This window comes from Cyclopterus lumpus, chromosome 24 (assembly GCF_009769545.1).
Source record: "Cyclopterus lumpus isolate fCycLum1 chromosome 24, fCycLum1.pri, whole genome shotgun sequence".
Taxonomy (NCBI): domain Eukaryota; kingdom Metazoa; phylum Chordata; class Actinopteri; order Perciformes; family Cyclopteridae; genus Cyclopterus; species Cyclopterus lumpus.
The window spans coordinates 16351726-16370259 of record NC_046989.1 but is presented as its reverse complement, the minus strand read 5'-3'; the positions used below and the strand labels follow the sequence as shown (position 1 = coordinate 16370259).

The window sequence follows — 18534 nt, the reverse complement described above, 5'->3', positions numbered from 1 at the left end:
TGGGACTATCTGCACATATAGCTCCACAGACATAATTGAAATAATGCAGAGGTGACGGGTCTCCAGCAACATTAGTCTTCATCAGCCTCCCTCAGATCAGCGGGCTCCAGGAGCATCCAGCGGTAGACCCTGAAGTCAGCTCTGGCCGCTGCTGTAGGATACTCATCACCGACACGCTGTGCTTTTGATCTACACAGGAATGCAAGCAACTCACCGAGAAGGTTTGCGGCGGCGGTAGTAGTGGTTCAGAAAGAGCTGCAGTCAACTGGCCCAGGAAGTCGAAAAAAAACAACAACAAAAAAAATCGTTTGCATCCATCAGCACTTCTAATCCAAATCCTGCCACAACCTGCTATTTTGTGGTGCGTTTGTCTGTGTATGTGTCCGTCTGGATGAGTGCGTGTGTGTATGAATATGCTTGCACTGTACTCGTGTGTGTGTGTGTCGCCTTGTGTTTGTGTCATCCTTGCACTTTTCTCCCGCTGCAACAAATCCATCCAAAGTCCCAGTGAAGCCGACGGGCATTCCAGGGTGGAAATAGCATGTTTGGATTCCTCTGAACCTCGCAAACCGCATCTGGAAACATTATTCTTGGGAGACGGGTCATTATCATAGAAAGCCACCGGAGAAATGTTTGGTGGAAATAAGCAAAACGTCTGGACTGACGTTGTTCCACGACACCAGACTTAGTCTTCCGTAGCAGTGGACCGCTCCAGTCATATCATTGCTCCAACTCTGTCCCAGGTAAACAACTGCATCTACAAATGGCCTGGTTGTAATGCAATCAGTGGCTCGGTGTAGTCTTGCAAAAGCCAGCCCACAGTTCTCACTTCCCCCTTCGGGGACCAGGCTCAGTGCGCATTTGCTTGCGTCAGACGTCAATTCTTGTCGGCTGCACAGCAGACAGCGGATGACTGAAAGGTGCTCTTTCCGATGTTGATGAGACATCAAACTTAACCCCTTCGTGCACCCGATTGGACAAGAGCACCGCTCGCGATTAATCTTGTCAAAAAGTTAAGTAAATGCTTCTATGCCCACCTTATATTCTATATCTCAGAAAATGTCTCAGGCTCGCCTTTACATTATGTTTAATATTTATTGTACATTTATTGTATTTACATTATGTACAACAACTTCTCCGTATCAAAGCGCAGCTGCCGGTGGACAAAAAGAGCAGCACTTACACAATGAGAGTAGCAAACACTTACACAGCGCTGTAAATGGACTATATACTTGTAGAGCGCTTTTCTAGTCTTATGACCCCTCAAAGCTCTTTAACACTACTTGTCATCATTCACCCCCTGATGGGAGGGGCACATCAGCACTAACTAACATTCACACACCGGGCACAGCTACAGGAGCAATTTTGGAGTTGAGTGCCTTGCCCAAGGACACATTGACATGGGCTAGCACAGCTGAGGATCGAACCACCGATCCTCTGATTGAAGGACGACCCTGCTTACCACTGAACCACAGTCGCCCACGTGTACTGGTGTGAATAGTAGTACATAGAGTCGCACAGCCGATGATTCCGATCAGCACTTCTGGGGTATAGACAGTTCGCTAAGTGTTGTCCCTCAAACGCAGACTGTCCAATCATAGTGTAGCATCGGCCCCCTCTGACCAGAGGTCCCACAGCTTTACGGCTGTGCACCTACCAGGCTTTACAGGAACAGTGTTGTTCCCTAATTTCATTATCTTTTGTCTCAATTGCCAGGTAATGTGGTGCTTCACTGTGACCTATAGACGTTATGTTTTTTTTTGCATTGCTGACAAATATGTCCTTCAAACACATATTCTATACAACTCTCTCTGTTTCTCTCTGAATTAGTTTTTTCCAAAAATGTATGCACGGGAGTGCAGTTAGAGACAGTGTGGGCTCCAAACAAGGTCTGACGGAGTAGCAGCGGGGTGCGGCGCTTAGCAGCGGGTCAATTGTCAACTGAATTAATTGCCTTCAGTTGGAAAAATGAGAACCAGAGATCAGGTTCTCAGAGGACCAGCTGAATGTGTGCGCCTTCATGAAGGGATGTAGCTCTGCTTCCTCTTTTTCAGTAACTCTTGCTAAGCATTTTTCATACATCAAAGTGAATCACTGAGAGCTTTCTTTGCTTATCTTGGTTATTTGGTCATTGCTAACCCAAGGGAAGTATATATGTATTTTCAATCAAATGCTGCAAGTAATACGACATGAAAACGTTCAGCACTTCAGATAATTTTCTCTCAACTCATAGCAAGGATGATTTTAATTAGAACAAGTCCATGAATGAGGACATTTTCTGTGCGTAATAACATTTTTCTAGACCTCTACATTTGTCGTATGGCTTGCAGGTCAAAAGAAAAAGAAGAGAAAAACACTTTTCTGAGGAAATCTAATTTGGAGTGAAACTAGGACAAAAAGTCAAAGTCACCCCATGTCAAAGCATTCATTTTCGCAAAAGAAATAGGATTAGATGATAAAACACGTAATTCTACTCACGTTAAGGGGCCTTGAGTGTAAATTATCACCAGAAAAAAAAAACACCAGGCTCCGGATCAGCGTATTAAAAGGAATTTTGGCTGAGATGACATCATCTGCAGATGACAGAAAGTGAATATAATAGCCCATAGGGGAGGATCTGCCACCTTTTTTAATGTCCCGTGCTAATTTGCAATATTAGTATTTTTCACACGCGCATTGATTTATTTAATGCCACTGCACGTCTTGATTTACAATACAGCTACTCTAATATATAACTCATCGCCTACTATAGTGTTGGCTGCTGCTCAAAGTATGTGGTATACAACATACTTAATATCTCTGAGACGTTGAATGCAACGTGAGAAGAAGCGTCGCCCAAAGGAATAACATCAGTTTAAACAATGACCTTATATGGTAGTAATGTATAAGATGGTGTCTGCGTTGGTGGTCAGAGGAATAGAGGAGAGTGTTAACATATTTTGGTTATACATTGGTTATGTGTGTTTATATATATTAATATGTATAAATATGTTGAAGTATTCCTCTTAAATTTCCATTTGAGCATTTTCTTCACCACATTTGTGTGAAATTGAAATGACCCAGCAGCATTCAATTAATCTTCGACCCGATGCCGCATAGCTGGTTAATCAGGTCGACCTAATAAAGTTATGAAAAGTGCCCATGTTACACAGCATTTCTTTAACTGCCATTTGGGCTCTCGTCCTGTGATGCAGCTGCTCCCCGTGCTTATTGTTCCCATTCCTCTCCAGCTGATGTTATCTCGCTGAGTGTGTCTAAGCTGCTCAGCATACCTTTACAGTGAGCCCTCCTTATATTACAAACATATGTGGATCTCGAAAAAAAAACCCAGAGAAGGTGCTTTTAAGCGGGACACCGCCTCCTTTAATTTAAAGGCTTTTTTTCGAAAAGATTGTGTGATTTTTATTTGCTGATGTGAATGCCCTCATTTGTGCATGCGATTTGAATGCGAGTGGAAACGTGTGGACTACACATTTAAAGTCAGACTGCTTTGTGTATCGGTGTCCCTTGCAGGTTCTGCCCGCTTTTTAAATGTTAAAGAGTCAGTGGGCATGTGAAGCGGAGAGCGTCAGTTAGTCAGGCTTGCATGTGTTGAATCATGAGGCGGGCTTGCAGCAGACCGCCGGGGGCTGATGTCAGCCCTTGCGGTATGCGCTCGTTGGGCTCGGCTGTAAACTGACCCTCTCCTCTGTTATGCTTCTATTTCCAGGGCGTGAGCGGAATGTCCGTGGATGAGAAGCCTGAAGCCCCCATGTATGTGTATGAGTCGACAGTTCATTGTACCAATATCCTCCTCTGCCTCAACGACCAGCGGAAGCAGGATATCCTGTGCGATGTGACCGTCCTGGTGGAGGGCAAGGAGTTCCGCGGGCACCGGTCCGTGCTGGGCGCCTGCAGCGAGTACTTCCTCCAGGCGCTGGTGGGCCAGGCGGAGAATGGCTTGGCCATTAGCCTTCCGGAAGAGGTACGTCCCCTCACAGGTTTTCTCTTGCAGGGGTTGGAAGAGCTATTGACTTTGGGACAATGCAACCCTGAAACTACCCCACTGACACCAGGACAAAAAGCAATAAGCAATACTAGCCCGGCTCTCCGCACACTTCCTCCAGCATCGGCACCCACAGTGATGTGTGATCACTGGACTTAGACCCTCTATCCAACCTTCACCTTAAGCAAAAGAAAAACTGCAGAGAATGCAACTTTTGTCACTCCTATCCTAATTATATATATTACAAATTGATTGAATGGGCGTTATCAGTGGTTATCGGCCTCATAGATATATTGGGTTAGGAGGGGGCCTGCTACACCTGGTGGGTTCAGAAGGCCATTTTCATCCACGCACATGGTTGATCGCCGATACTGATACAAGGAGACCGCAAAGACCTGTGGTGGCTGTAGTTGTTGTAACGTGAGCAAAGGAGGAGGTCAGGTTACGTAGTGCAAAGAGCAAAAGTTGGATTTGGGTGGTGGTCGGGGGCGATGAATGGAACAAACAACAAACAAACAAAGGCCGCTGTTTGTGTGTCTTGCGGAAAGCCAAAGTCAAGTCAACTTATTGGACCTAACTTACGCACTTATTTCAACCCAAATGTTGTCAAATTGAACAGGGATGGACAAAGGGAAGACAGCTAAGTTAACACCTCAAATGGAGCAACTCTCTCTCTGGCACATTAGTGGTTGAGAAGGTTACCTTTGATTTAGAAACATTTAGATTTTTACTACAAATTCATTTGAGACTGTGGGTTTCCGGCTGGTACCACACACTATCCGAAAACCTCACCTTAAAAGGTGCTTAATTCATCATTCAGAGGATACAAATAGCAGGAAACAACTATTTACTATGTAAAGTATAGATTCAGTCCCCCTCTCAGGTTGTTTGGAATGTTAGCGCTGTTAGCTCCTAGCTCCTAGCCACCAGCTCAGCCGTCTCCATGTTGAGAACTGGCCATGTTCTGAAATGCTCAGTCGTATTTGAGCACCTTGAACTCCATCTGCTTCATTTCTGATGTATTAGTCCTTCCCAACTCTTCACTTGACATTTTGACTATTTTTGGCCTCTTTTCTATTTGCAGAGGATAGCAATAAAACAGTGTTATAATTTGATGAGCTGTTCGCCGGAGTATAAAGACACGGTAAAAAGGTGTGAGAAGGTGCATTATTGAGCCCATGAGGCTGTGATTACCAATCAGCACCTGTCAGTTGCCGGTGTCACAAGGTTGCGTTTTTCGTGGCGAGATTAACGCCACCTCGGGCTCAGCGCTCATCAGGTTTAGCAACACTCCTCCCTCTTGCTCACCTCAGCTCTCACACTGTCGCTTTCAACCGATACCCCTTCAGAGCTCTTCCGCGGCACACGCGATGAAAGCGCCCCCGCTGACGTATTGATGTCACACAGCCACGCTCACACGGGCGCACATACATGTGTGCACATGTGAAAAGTGGGGCACATCCCGCATGTGCCGCGGAGTTGTGGCTCCTCGCTGGGGCCGGCACGTTGAATAAAGTAACGCCTGTCAAACGACGCTATTTGAAAAAGGAGTCAGCGTCACATTGTCGTCTTATGTGAAATGAGCATATGGGGCCTTCTTTTTTTTTCACTCCTTAACTCAAAGAAGGGACTGCAGGGAAACGGCTCCTGGATGCTCAAAGCAGCATCTCTTTTCATTCACTCACTGTACGCATGAATAATGCATGAGCTGCTGTATGTTTCAGGTGTGTGTGTGTGTGTGTGTGTGTGTGTGTGTGTGTGTGTGTGTGTGTGTGTGTGTGTAAAGTAACATCTTTTAATGTGCCAGAGAGAGAGAGAGTTGCTCCATTTGAGGTGTTAACTTAGCTGTCTTCCCTTTGTCCATCCCTGTTCAATTTGACAACATTTCATGTATTTGTCTTCATCATTTTATCTAAAGGGGCAAAACGACATATAATGAATAAATCTGCTTTATTCTGTCACAATGGACACTTGAGATAACTACATCATAGTCAGCAACCCCCAGCTAATGGGATCATACACTGTGGAGACAGATATGTTCATTATCTTATTGTCTCGGTACTCAATAAGATATCGACCGAAATTAACACAGTAGTAGTATCAAAACTTCTCGGATTAACGATACCTTTTTGTGGCCAGATCTAGAAGGAAATTACTCTTTGTATGGTTTTGCTTGTAGCCAATCACCGCAAGGGTTAGACCGATTTAATGACGTTTGTGATTGGCCCATACAGCCATCTCTGGTCATCGAGATGTCTGAGCCGGTGCCGAGCAGCTAACAGCGCGAGCAACAGCAACAGCGCTGACACCCAGCCCTAACTATGACTAATGTTTTCAATGTCAGTGTCGGGAAATAGTGAATAGGGCAATTTCACACATTATTAATTGATTGTTAATTGTTCATTCTAAGTGTTTCAGCATTGGTAAGTGAAACTCCCTCATTAGAATCTTAAGTAGTATCGTAAAAAAAATGTGCTACACCAAAATTAAAAGTACTCAAATGGCAAAATGGCAAATGTAACAGTGTATGATAAAGTATATATGTTATATATTATTACTGATGCATTCATCGGTGGAACTGAGCTCATTTTAATTACTGTATGTTGTTCTATTATTTGGGACTCGTAAGTATAGTAGTACAGCTGTGAGATAAATGTAATAAATGCCGTGAAGTAGAAGTACAAAGTGGCAACTCATGAGAATACTCACGTACAAAAATAACAAAATGAGAAACAAAAGTAACTTTACCAATGGCTCTTTTTTTTTTTTTTTTTTTTACTGGATTCATCTATTTAAGATGGAATTTCCTTCAGTCTTCTGCCCTGCTCGGTAGATGGCACAACTCTATCTGACTGTCTCGACTCAGTCGCATCACGGAGGACTGTCACTTCGTTGACGAGGCCCGTCCCGTTTTCCTAATGTGCCTGTCACCCTCTGCTTTTGCGGTCAGTGACTAAAGCAGGATGACGCAGCCCCGCCTCGTGTCTGAACGCCGTCTTCCCTCTGATGATGACGGGTGAGGGCTGGGTCGGCTCAGAGTAGAAGCCTTGAGCGGTGGCGGAGAGTATTCCTTAGGCAGCTATACCAACGACTGCCAACCTATGTGTAAGAAAAAAAGAAAAAAAAGAGACCTGAGCTCCCCACTGGGGGAGAAAGAGGGTTGGTGCAGATGAAATGCCAAACAAAGACCACCTCCCCCACAACCTTCATCACTCCTCTCTCGTGGTCCCCGCCGCCCTCCGGAATAGCCGGGGCCGAGCGCTTGTGAGTGACATCATCTATATCTAATGTGATTGTGGGCTTGCGGAGGGGCAGCCCGTTTCATCAAGGGGCTTTGTTGGCCATCACATCATGGGAACAAAACAATCCTGCTTTATCTCGGGCGCTGCTGTCGACGGACGGCATGGAGGAAGGAACAGAAGAGCCACGGTGTCCATGTTGGGCGAAGGAGGCTTCACACACACACACACACACACACACACACAGTGTTTCTCCACATCATGTTTCTTGTGAGCGTCTGAACAAAGGGGGATTCATCAGAATCAGCGTGCCACAAATGTGAGCCAGGGAGAAGATTTTTTTTTTAAAGAGAGCCCTCCACTGGAGAGGAGCAGCCATCGCTGTGACAAACACAGATGACCTCTATATAGTTGAACCGTAATTAAAGCTGTGACTCAACCCTCACTGCCATGATCACAGCAGACTGCTGCCTGTCAGCGAGTTATTAGCGCAGCATGTTGCCTTTGTTCGCCCGTACCAGAGGCTGATGCTGACAATCTGATGATGCTCTCGTAAATTGTAGCAGAAAACTAATTTATTGTAGCGATTAATGATGTTCATTCCAAGGACTGGCTACTGCCACTTTTTTTGCATGTCTGACATCCAGTTTGGTTGTGTTCTGACTGGCTGTAAAGGATTGGTTCCAGACCACTGTGGGCACAGTGGAGGTCTCCAGAATGTGACATATAATCAGTGCCACCATTTCTGCTCTCTCGTGAGTTTTATTCTGGGGGAAAAAAGAAAAAAGAAAAGAAAAAATCGGAAGAAAGCGGCACTGTGATTCAGCATAGCGCGGGTTCACAGACCTCAAACCACCTCCTGTTTGTCAGTTCTTTCCTTAGTCATGAGCCAGGGAACACTGAACATTTTTCATCTCGAAAGAAAACACACACACACCAATCCGAGTTCAATGTATTCACCTGCAGTGTGTCGCAAAGGATTTGCTGTGATTTATTTGAGCAAGAGTAAAAGTCTAAAGTACTGCTTGTGTTCTTTACACCAAACAATTCAAAAATGTTGGATGGAATACTAAAGAGATTGTTTTTTTAATGGATTACTTAAAAGTAGCCTTGGCAGCAATGGGGATAGTGGTCGGGGCCACGGTGAGGGTTATGGGGCGTAGGGGTGAGAGAGTTGGATGTGTTTGGCAAACACAGCTGGGGTTATTCATCCAAGCAGACGAGTGCAAGGATTAAAAACCAGGGCAGACTTCCAAGACAAAGATGGAGGCAGGTAAGGTTTAGGGTAGGCTACTAAATGATCCCTTGGACTGCATGAATGTACTCAATCTCGGGTTTTTTGGAACCAGAAGTGACATGAGAAGGTGGGGCCAAGTACTACCGAGTGCTGAATAAGACATTTTTAGGTGACCAAAATGTTACAGTTGATTTATATGAAAACATGGACGATGCCGTGGTAGCAACCTGTAAATCAAGGTCGCGCCCTAAAGCATATCCTGCTTTATCTTCTATTTTAATCTAAATGGGACCATCGTGTACTGAATGAACATCATGCTGTATTGAAGATTTGAAACTAGCGATTGAGACAATGAATCAAGAGAGAAAGGGGGTCATATTCTCGTAGACTTCTGTACAATGGGACTTTTCTTTTGCAACCAGAGGAATCCCCCCCTGCTGGCCATTAGAAAGAATGCAGGTTTAAGGCACTCTGGAACCAGAGCTTTCCGCCTAGATTGCAACATTACTCGTTTAGAAACGTGACAGTGGTGACGTCACTCGATAAAAGGTCCCAGTATGACCAAAATTGAGTTTTCACAGCAGAACCATCCACTGGAGACGATGGACTTCCATGCTAATATACCCGTAGACCTGGTAATATCATTATGGATCAAAGGCAATCGAGCCAGTGGTTGTTGAGATACATTGGTTTGGGCCAAAGTGTTGAGACAATTGGAGACAGGCCTCATCAGAGAAGGGTTTATTTTAACAATGACCATGATCTTGACATAACCTTAACCCAGTAGATCTAGCCACTTACAGATAACCAGACCTGAGCCATTGAGGTTGTGGGTCAGAAAACACTGGAAGCCACTGCCCAAAGACCTAATTTGTTGTTTGGGTATGAGGACTTATTAGACTTAAGTCTCCTCTGTGTGTGAGGTTACTAAAAAGGCTGTCTACACAGAAATAGAGAAAGAGCTTAACATAGACCAGAGACCGGCAAATGGAATGCTCTTGAGGTGGTTTAGTAGGGTTGATGGGTGACATCCATCCACCGCCTCAGGTCAAGCAGTTGATCGTGGCTCGACCTGCCCAATGCCGGATTATCTGAGGGGGCCTCACACAGACTGGCAAGGACACTATCTCAGAAATACACCCTAGTAGACAGATGGTGAGTGCCGGGAACCAGGCACAGAGCTCTGCCTTCCATAAAAACGGAATAGGGGGGGTTGGGTGGTGGAAGATGAAGAGCAGGCGGTGGCGAGAGAAGCGATACGCTGCGGCGGTAGCACCGGCACTAATACCCAACCCCCTCGGGTGCAGCGGGGGGTCTCTCTTTTTCTGCCAAAGCAATGACACATCTCGCGTGGTAAGCTGACAGAGAAGGTGCCGGGTCTTTGTTTGAGCGCGAGAGGCCGCTGGGTCCAGGAGCACCTTGAGCACCCAGCCTGCCAGGACGACAGCCGTGTTTATGCTCTTTGTGTTTAACCTCCAAAACCTGCCGTTTGGAGGTTACACACAAAGAGCAGCTTACATCCCACTTGATGAAAGGAACACACAGACTTCTATCAGTCTGGGCCTGAAAAACCCAGCCACACACACAAGGCATGGTGGACGAAGCAAATGCTGGACACTGGAGCAGAGAGTATCCCGGCACGTGTTATTGTGGTTGGGCAAATTCAACGACTAACAGTCCAAACACTGGTGTCTTAAAACAGGGTAGAGGTGGGGTCATGTCCTCTCCAGTGTCTGGCCTGTACAGTAAGCTGCACTGGGAGAGGATTAGGAAGTACACTATCGGATTTAATCCACTGTGGGGGGGGGGGGTCTACTCACCCGCAGCTCAGCACCAGGACCGTCTGAGCTTCTGCTGTCACCGAGGGTGACACTTTCCTCACGTTTCCAAATCTCTCAACATCACTGTGAAAATGTATTTACCGTGCCTTGTCCCTCTTTTCACTGGTGACGCCCATGCTTCATTCATTTAACAACAGGCCAATATAAAAATAAACTGTACCGCAATGTGTTATTGCTGACAGATCTGCAAGAATATAATTATACAGTGTTTACATGTAATATATTTAGACTTTTTCCATTCAGTATATTTGGATCCGGTGCAGAAAATTGCAAGGATCAAGACATTTTATATACAGTCATAGAAATGTTCATGTCATATTGTCACAATTAATTTGTATTAATTAATTTTATTTAGTTTTACAGCTTTAACCACGCGGCTTAAAAAACGGGGTGGGGTTGGGCGGTGGTGAAAGGAGCGTTTCTGCGAGCGTGATACGAGTACTTACTACGCGTACTTTTGATTCAGAAACGACAACATTCAACGTATCCCGTGGTTTTTAGAAATGTTCACCGGCAACATTTTTCCTGGAGGCTGGGTTTGCATTAAAAAACACTCCACGTTCTTACAAGTAGCTTGTAACATCACATTACACCTGACAGTTGTTGTGGTTTTTTACATTTACGTTTTTTGTATTTTTTTGTATAATTTCTAATGCAGGACAGATAGTCTACCTGATATTTTAGAAAGTTACTGTATGTCTGCCACAGCTGTCTTCACAAAAAGCCTTTCCCCTGGCCCGGGAGCATTTCTGCCCTTTGTCCCTACACATTTCCTGTCGGCACAATGGCGTCGCGACAGCTTAACCCACAATGGCGTCGCGACAGCGCACAGCACAACGTCTCCCAGTCAGTGCCGCGACTCGGCCTCCTCATTGTCTTGCCTGTGAACACAGAGGTTGATGTCAGGTTACTCAGCAGATCTGATGTTAAAGCGTCGGCCGCTCCCTCCGTTGGAGATTGAGTGTTTTCCCCTCAGCGCTCCTTTGTCATGACATGCCATGTCCTCATTAGCATGCATGACATGCAGGAATTCGCTGGGGAGCATTTGCATGTATTAGCCCCCTCTCCTCCGCGGAGGCGAAAGGCCGATGTAAGAGAGAGGAGCGGTGGCTGGGTGAGGGTCAAGCGAGAGTGATTTGGGGAGGACAGGGGAGGGTGGTGTGGCGTTTGCTCGGCCTGTTTATGAAAGGATGTTTTGGCAGGCTTCCTGAAAAAGTCATGCCAATAGGCCGGGGTCTGTGCTTGGCCGCTCCTGATAATTTCCTGCTCTGTAAGGGTCCAGACGCAGAGCAGGAGCAGTGTCGGCCTGAGACGGCCCCAATTTGTCACGTTGATGAACTATCAGCTGAAAGGCTTCAAACACCGCGTGTCTCATCCTCTTCCTCCTCATTCGACAGCTTCCTCTGCTGAGACTTTCTCTCCCCTGCCCCTCTCATTTCACTCCGTTCTCCGTTCAACGTCCCCCCCCCCCCCCCCCTCAAAATAAACCTCCCTCACTCGCTCACTTTACGCTTTCCTTCATTAGGCCGCTGTGCCGGTTGTAACAGTGGAGTAATCACATATGGCGCAGGGCACACATAAAGATGCGCTCCCGCAGGCAGCAGCTGCTGATACTGGCTGAAAATAGATCCCTGGTACGCTCAGCACTTTTCCTCCTGCAGCTTTGCTGTGTATCAGCGGCCGTGGACGCAGCCGGCCGGCCTCATTTAAGTCGCCTCTGCCTTACCGTTGCAGTCAGCCAGATCCAAGGCAACTAACTGTGTGTGTGTGTGTGTGTGTGTGTGCGTGTGTGTGTGCGTGTGTGCGTGTGTGTGTGTGCAGAGAGGTACACTTGACAGGCTGCTGGAAGGATTGCGTTTTGTCCATACCATGTGTGCTGTACATGCGAATGGAATAGTGAAGATCTTAATTTCTATGTCAATCCCCGACACACAAATCACGTATTATAAAACATTATCTTTGGCGATGCACAGTACGTCAAATACCATGACGTACTGTCACAGTTTTAAAATGGGCGCCGCAACCGTGAGCATTTTGGGCCCATCGTCAATACGTGTTTCGTTTTAAAGCGTGAACGGTGATTCTGACGTGGAAGTGGAAGCAGCTGTTGAGTACACTAACAGAATGTGGAGGTGTCAATGAGTTTTGAATACACACTCATTAGTGGGGTAAGGCAAGCATTTAGTGAAGTTACCACGAGCCACCGCGGATGCATTTGGCTGAAAGTCACACAGACGGTCCCAGTTAACGCGGTCACTCATTAAACTGAAACGCCTGTTGCTCTGAAACGGTTGTGATTCTGTCAGTCTGCTGTTGGAATGACGGTCCTGATAACCGATCGCGCAACAATGTTGTAGTTTAATGCTTAAAGCTTCCGACCACTTCTGGAGCAAAACTCCACTTCTGTTACGCATATTTTTGACAAAGAATATTTTGCACTGGAAATATAGACTTAGTATTTATTTGTAAATATTACAACGTTGTATATTTTATATTATTCACAAATGTGTCTTTGTTTTTATGGCTCCTCCGCAATGAAGCAAGGCAATAAGTTTCAACTCAATTAAGAGTCCTTTTTTTTGAATGGCACTCTGAATGTGTGTTCCAACGGGCCCTGAAGAAAATCTTCACCTCCTGTTATATATATATATATATATATATATATATATATATATATATATATATATATGTGCAGTCTGCTCATCAAGTGTGTCGACGGCCCTGTTTACACCTGGCATTAAAGTGAGTCTCGGGTGATCCCATCACAAGTGGACAGCTCTCAGTACATGTGGGAATGCACCCAAGACGCCATGAGGACGCACTGAGACTTATTCACAATGAGGCGCTCTACTCGGCCTGAAAACGGTTGTGTAATATCTTCTGTGGCTCCGAAGCAGCTTTGTCAAGTCTGAGAGAGTAAGGTCTGATAGTGAATGTCCTCTTGATGCATAAATACAAATATTGGGTTTATTAATGTCATCGAGATCATTATGGACATGGAAGATGGAAGATCAGTCAGCATCCTAAAGGGCAAGCACAGTTTATCAGCGTATATAATTCAATTCAATTCAATTTCAATTCAGTTTATTTTGTATAGCCCAATATCACAAATTACAAATTTGCCTCAGAGGGCTTTACAATCTGTACACCAGGAAAAACCTCACATCGGATACAGTGAAAAAGAGCACAAATTCAGATCCAACGGGTTCAGTCATTCAGCAAGTACAAGTTGTGAGTGTGTGTGTGTGTGTGTGTGTGCGTGTGTGTATGTGCTGCGCTCATCAGTAGAGCAGATAGTCCACTCAAAGCCTCTACTCCCCCCCCCCTTACAATCTCCCTCAGTCCGACACCCACCCACCCACTTACCCTAGCATACGCACGTACACACCACCGCCCCCTCACAGATATGGAGTCAGCAGCTTTCTCTTAGCAATGACTGATACGGCTGGTGCGGACCTCACCGGCGCACCGTTGCTTTAGACCAGGGGCATGCTGGGAGGCGGCAGCATGTGGATGCACTGGGTTAATACGAGAAGGATGCCGGACCACAAATGCAGATATATTTCATATCAAGCGTTCACAGTGGTCGCCATCACACATTAGATTTAGCATATCACCCATCTGTTAAGGCCGCTGATGTGATGATGATTTACATCGCAAACATTTGGCTGTCTGTTGCCACGTCACAGCAATAAAGCAATTCAGCAGATTCGAAAAATAGAAATGAACACGATAATAAAGATTAAAGCACAAAATGAGTGAGCACATCTAATTATTCGAGTGGGAATATACATTTGTGTTTATCGCTACATTGGCAATGTCATAAGCAGCGACTTATAAACCCATCTGGGAAATACTTAAAAACTGTCACGGTCAAGTTGAAAGACATGTTGAAAGATTTGACAGCTGCTGCTAAGAAACAGGTTTATTTATAGCTATTCAAGTGGCGCTCTCCTAATGAGCAACAGTGTTTCATGGAGCGATGAATGGAGGAACAACAAAAGAACGGTGGAAGTTACAGACCAGGCGGCAACCTCCTTGTTCTGAGTAGTGAAGCCATTGCGGAAGCGCTTTAAACTTGCATTCTTATTAATGGCCATCAGGGGGCGACTCCTCTGGTGGCAAAAAGAAGTCTATGAGAAAAATGACCCTACCTCTCATTTGATTTACTACCTCGGTAAACATTGTAAACATGAGTTTATGGTCTCAATCGCTCGTGATTTGGGTTCAAATAAGTATGTTCAATACGTACCATAAGTACGCTTGTTATGTAACTAGCGTTAGTACAGTACGGGAGTTACGCAACAAAACTAAGTAGCAACCTGGACCGACCTAGAGGGTCTGTGTAGGTTGATCCATGTATCTTAGTATAACAAAATGTGACTACTTTTAGGCCAATAAATAAGTTTACTAGGGAGGAAAAATATGGGGTTTGGTCATTCGTAATTTCTAAAATGCGGGCTTCGTCACTGCGCAATAACTGACAACATGCACGCTGCATAAAGATCATTATATACAGGTGCAGCATGACTATCAGCGTTTGTCGGTACACTCGTAGACAGTACCATCCGACCCAAGTTTAGAGCCAGAGGCACTTCAGTACAGCTGTTCTGACACATTACCTTGCAGATCATGGAGTTTAGCTGGAAGTTAAGTTGGCTGTTTTACAATTAAAATCTGTAATTTTCATATCTGCGCATTAATCACATAATCCCCGTCTGTATTTTTGGATCGTGTTCCATTCAAATTTGGCACAGACAGACCCGCAATTGTGCTGTTGAGTTCTGAGCCTCGAGCATGTATTATCTCTAATTTCACACAGAATGTCTGGAAGTGAACAAGGGAGAGGTCGATGAAATATGGTTACAACCGTTAAAAAAAATGTAAAAAGTAAAAGCAGCCACCTATTGCACATCTTTATTCATCTCCCTGGAAATCCACCAAGCCAGATGATTAAACACATTCTTAGACCTCAAGCTATTTTTTTTACCGACATATTTCTGTTTCCTCATGCATACTGCGCAGTTGTGGAAAAGTCCACAGCACAGATTCTGTGGGTTTTGAAGCTAGATTGCTAAAGAGGGAAAATCCTGTTCTACTCGTCTGATGGAGACCGCTGGAACTCTTGAAGCTGCTGCGGTGCTCACAGTGTGTGTGCCGTTCTACCCGGGGTAATTTGTCTTCTTAACCCCCAACAAAGGACAGCAAAACAATCAGTAAACAGTGGGCTCGTTAAAACCACATCGTGCCGCGCATCCACTACATCTGCCAGCCCTCCTTTAAAGTCTTGTAAGAAAAAACTTCACATCGATCTGAAAAGGTGCCTCGTAAGGTGCACGTCTCAGCGCAGCTTTCCTCTGCATGCCGGATGATTGTATTCACCGGGCGCCTAACACTAATGTGTTTGTCACCAGAGAGTGAGCCGGGATAAAGCTGCCGGGATTGGTTGCTCGAGCCAGAGAAGAGTGTTGAATGCAACCTAGTGTGAACCTCACGCTGATCTCCAAACGCCAGACAAGCCTCGTGTTAAAGCCGGCTCCTCTGGCTCCTTTCTCCGGTCTGTGTGCTCAGTGACAACAGCGGCAGAGGGCGGTCTGGACTTCTGCAGGCTCAGGAGTTTACTTAATTATGTGGCATTAAGTCTAAATGGAAGGCTTCCCTCTGTCATCCCATGCCACATGGCTGCAACGGGGATAAGCCGTAGTCTTACAAACCAATAGGCTTTACAGGCACTTGACCTGACGGCGCAGGGTACTCGCACAGAAAGTGAGCCTCTCGGGTCGTGCCCTGACCGGGGCACTTACAGTACAGTGCACTGCTGGGCACACTCAAATCAGTGTTGTGAGGGCAGAACTCCAAAGGGTGAGCAAAGCGGTTTTAACTAAAGGTCCCATGTATAATAGTGGCTGGGTATCATGTGTATATATATATATATATATATATATATATATATATATATATATATACAGTATATGGTTTTAACTGAAGTACTTTGGCTTTCTTTGTTGAATAAAAAAGGTGTTTCTCACCTCCAGTTAGTATCAAAAGATGAATTATTGAAAAGGTATTAGCGTGGTATGGGGTCTCTTGGAACTGAGCTAGAACTCCAAACTTGGCTTTGGTATAATACACTGAACAGGTCACAAAGATCTTTGCTGAGTCTTTTTGAAGAATAACCGTCAGTTGGCCCTCCAGCATTTTCTACATAGATTCCTCAACAGTGAATAGATGTAAGTGTATGAATATAAAGAGGCACTTGTGCTTAGACATCTTACCTCAAGTAAGTGACGTGAGTGGGTGTAGGCGAAACCAATGATATGACCACGGAGCAGACAGTGGTAGACTGCTGGAATGTCCCACTGGTTGTCGTTATGACCATGAGGCTGGACAACCTGCCAACACTCCCAGAACACCAGATCTTATTTACCGCTGTATAGAAAGTTCAGTGCTGACCTGATGAAAAGATTAACCGGTACTTTACAGTGTTTGTTTATGGTCGTTGGAGCTGTCGGGTTGTCTCACCGCACTCCAAGTGCTCTGAACAATGGCTGTGCTGATGGTAATGCTGACAATTTCCCTGTTTTTTCGCAGGTCACTGCCAGGGGATTCGCTCCATTGTTGCAGTTTGCCTACACTGCTAAGCTGTTACTCAGCAGAGAAAACATCCAGGAGGTCATCCGCTGTGCTGAATTCCTGCGCATGCACAACCTCGAGGACTCCTGCTTTCGCTTCCTGGAGGCTCAGCTGCGCAGAGAGGAGGATGGCTTGCTGCTCTGCCAGAAGGTGGCGGCGGAGGTGAACAACTCGGAGGATGAGAGCATGCAGTCGGAGGCGGAAAGGCCCGCCTCCCCCAAGACGCGGCGGTGTGCCGACGCCCTCACCTCCTTCGGACAAACTGACGATGATCGGCTGGCGATTGCCATTCCCAGTAACTTCACAGATGGCCGGCTGGACTTTGATCGTCACGGAGCGTCAGACCTGCCGCGATGCCCAAAGTACAGGAAATACCAGTGGGCTTGCAACAAGCACAATAATGACACCTCCTCACACACCAGTACCTCAGGTTTTCCAAGCACATTAACGGAGAGCAGTGTTAGCGGGGCAGTTCCGGATCAGGGTAGGCTGCCTTTGGCACAGATCAAAGTTGAACCGCAGGCAGAGGAAGAGGCCACCTCATTGTGCCTGTCAGGGGACGAGCAGGAAGTCAGGGAAAAGGACAGTGAGACAGCCATGGAGATGGACAACCCCATATCGGTGGAAAGAACCAAGAGAACCAAGTCCCCTTCCTGCCTCCGAGCCTTCTTCAAGAAAGGGGCGGACCTCCCCAGTCTGCCCAACACATCACAGCAGCTATTCGCCAACAGACTTGCCTGCCCCCAGGACAAAGGAAACTCTCAGGGAGATCATAAAAAAGACTTCAGGCCTTTCACTGGGGAGCTGTGTCTGTCTGTTACATCCCCAAAGGACGTGGACGGTTTCCCTGCAGGGTTGTCCCTCAAGTCCGCCTCCTGCGATGGGGTCTGCAAACAGGAAACTGAGCTCGATCGCCGTAGTGTCATATTTTCCTCAGGGGCCTGCAACCGTCTGGGAACCCCAGCACATTCCTACCCTGGTGGGAACTCTTTGGAGATGGAGCTCTCTGAGCACATGCCAAAGGGCCTGTGGGCGGGAGCCAGCCAGTCCCTCCCCACCTCCCAGAGCTTTTCTCCCAGCACCACCTCCACCGAGCCCCCGCTCCTGTGCCGCCCACGACCCAACACCAGCTGCCCAGTGCCAATCAAAGTGTGCCCGCGCTCGCCGCCTTGTGAGACACGCACCAGGACTTCCAGCTCCTGCTCTTCGTACTCCTACGCGGAGGACGGCAGTGGAGGCTCTCCCTGCAGCCTGCCCCAGTTTGAGTTCTCCTCCTCACCATGCTCCAACGTGGCACGCTGCCTCAATGTGGACCAGCAGGAGCAAAGTGTGGGCGGGGATGCTCTATTTAACCAGGTGCGGCCCAAGATCAAATGTGAGCAGTCCTACGGCACCAACTCCAGCGACGAGTCGGGCTCCTTCTCAGAGGGAGACAGCGAGTCCTGCCATGTACAGGACCGAGGGCCAGAGGTGAGTGTAAAACACTGTCTCTCACTTGTAGCACACAACGTAGCCGTTACCCTCAATTCCACCATGGCTAATTATAATGCAGTGCCCTGCTCTCCAGGTCTGCATTAGCAGTCATTAAATCATCATGTA

At 46.4% G+C, this 18534-nt stretch overlaps 1 protein-coding gene across 3 annotated transcripts in view; it reads left to right on the top strand.

The window, feature by feature from the left end:
- bach2b (BTB and CNC homology 1, basic leucine zipper transcription factor 2b) overlaps window positions 1-18534 on the top strand; it is a 79970-nt gene that overhangs the window by 50240 nt on the left and 11196 nt on the right. For all 3 annotated transcript variants that reach the window (XM_034528022.1, XM_034528021.1, XM_034528023.1), the window contains exons 2-3: window positions 3710-3964; window positions 16894-18405. In XM_034528022.1, coding sequence (XP_034383913.1) covers window positions 3722-3964; window positions 16894-18405 — 1755 coding nt within the window. In that variant the 5' untranslated portion in view covers window positions 3710-3721. The remainder of the gene's footprint in view (window positions 1-3709; window positions 3965-16893; window positions 18406-18534) is intronic.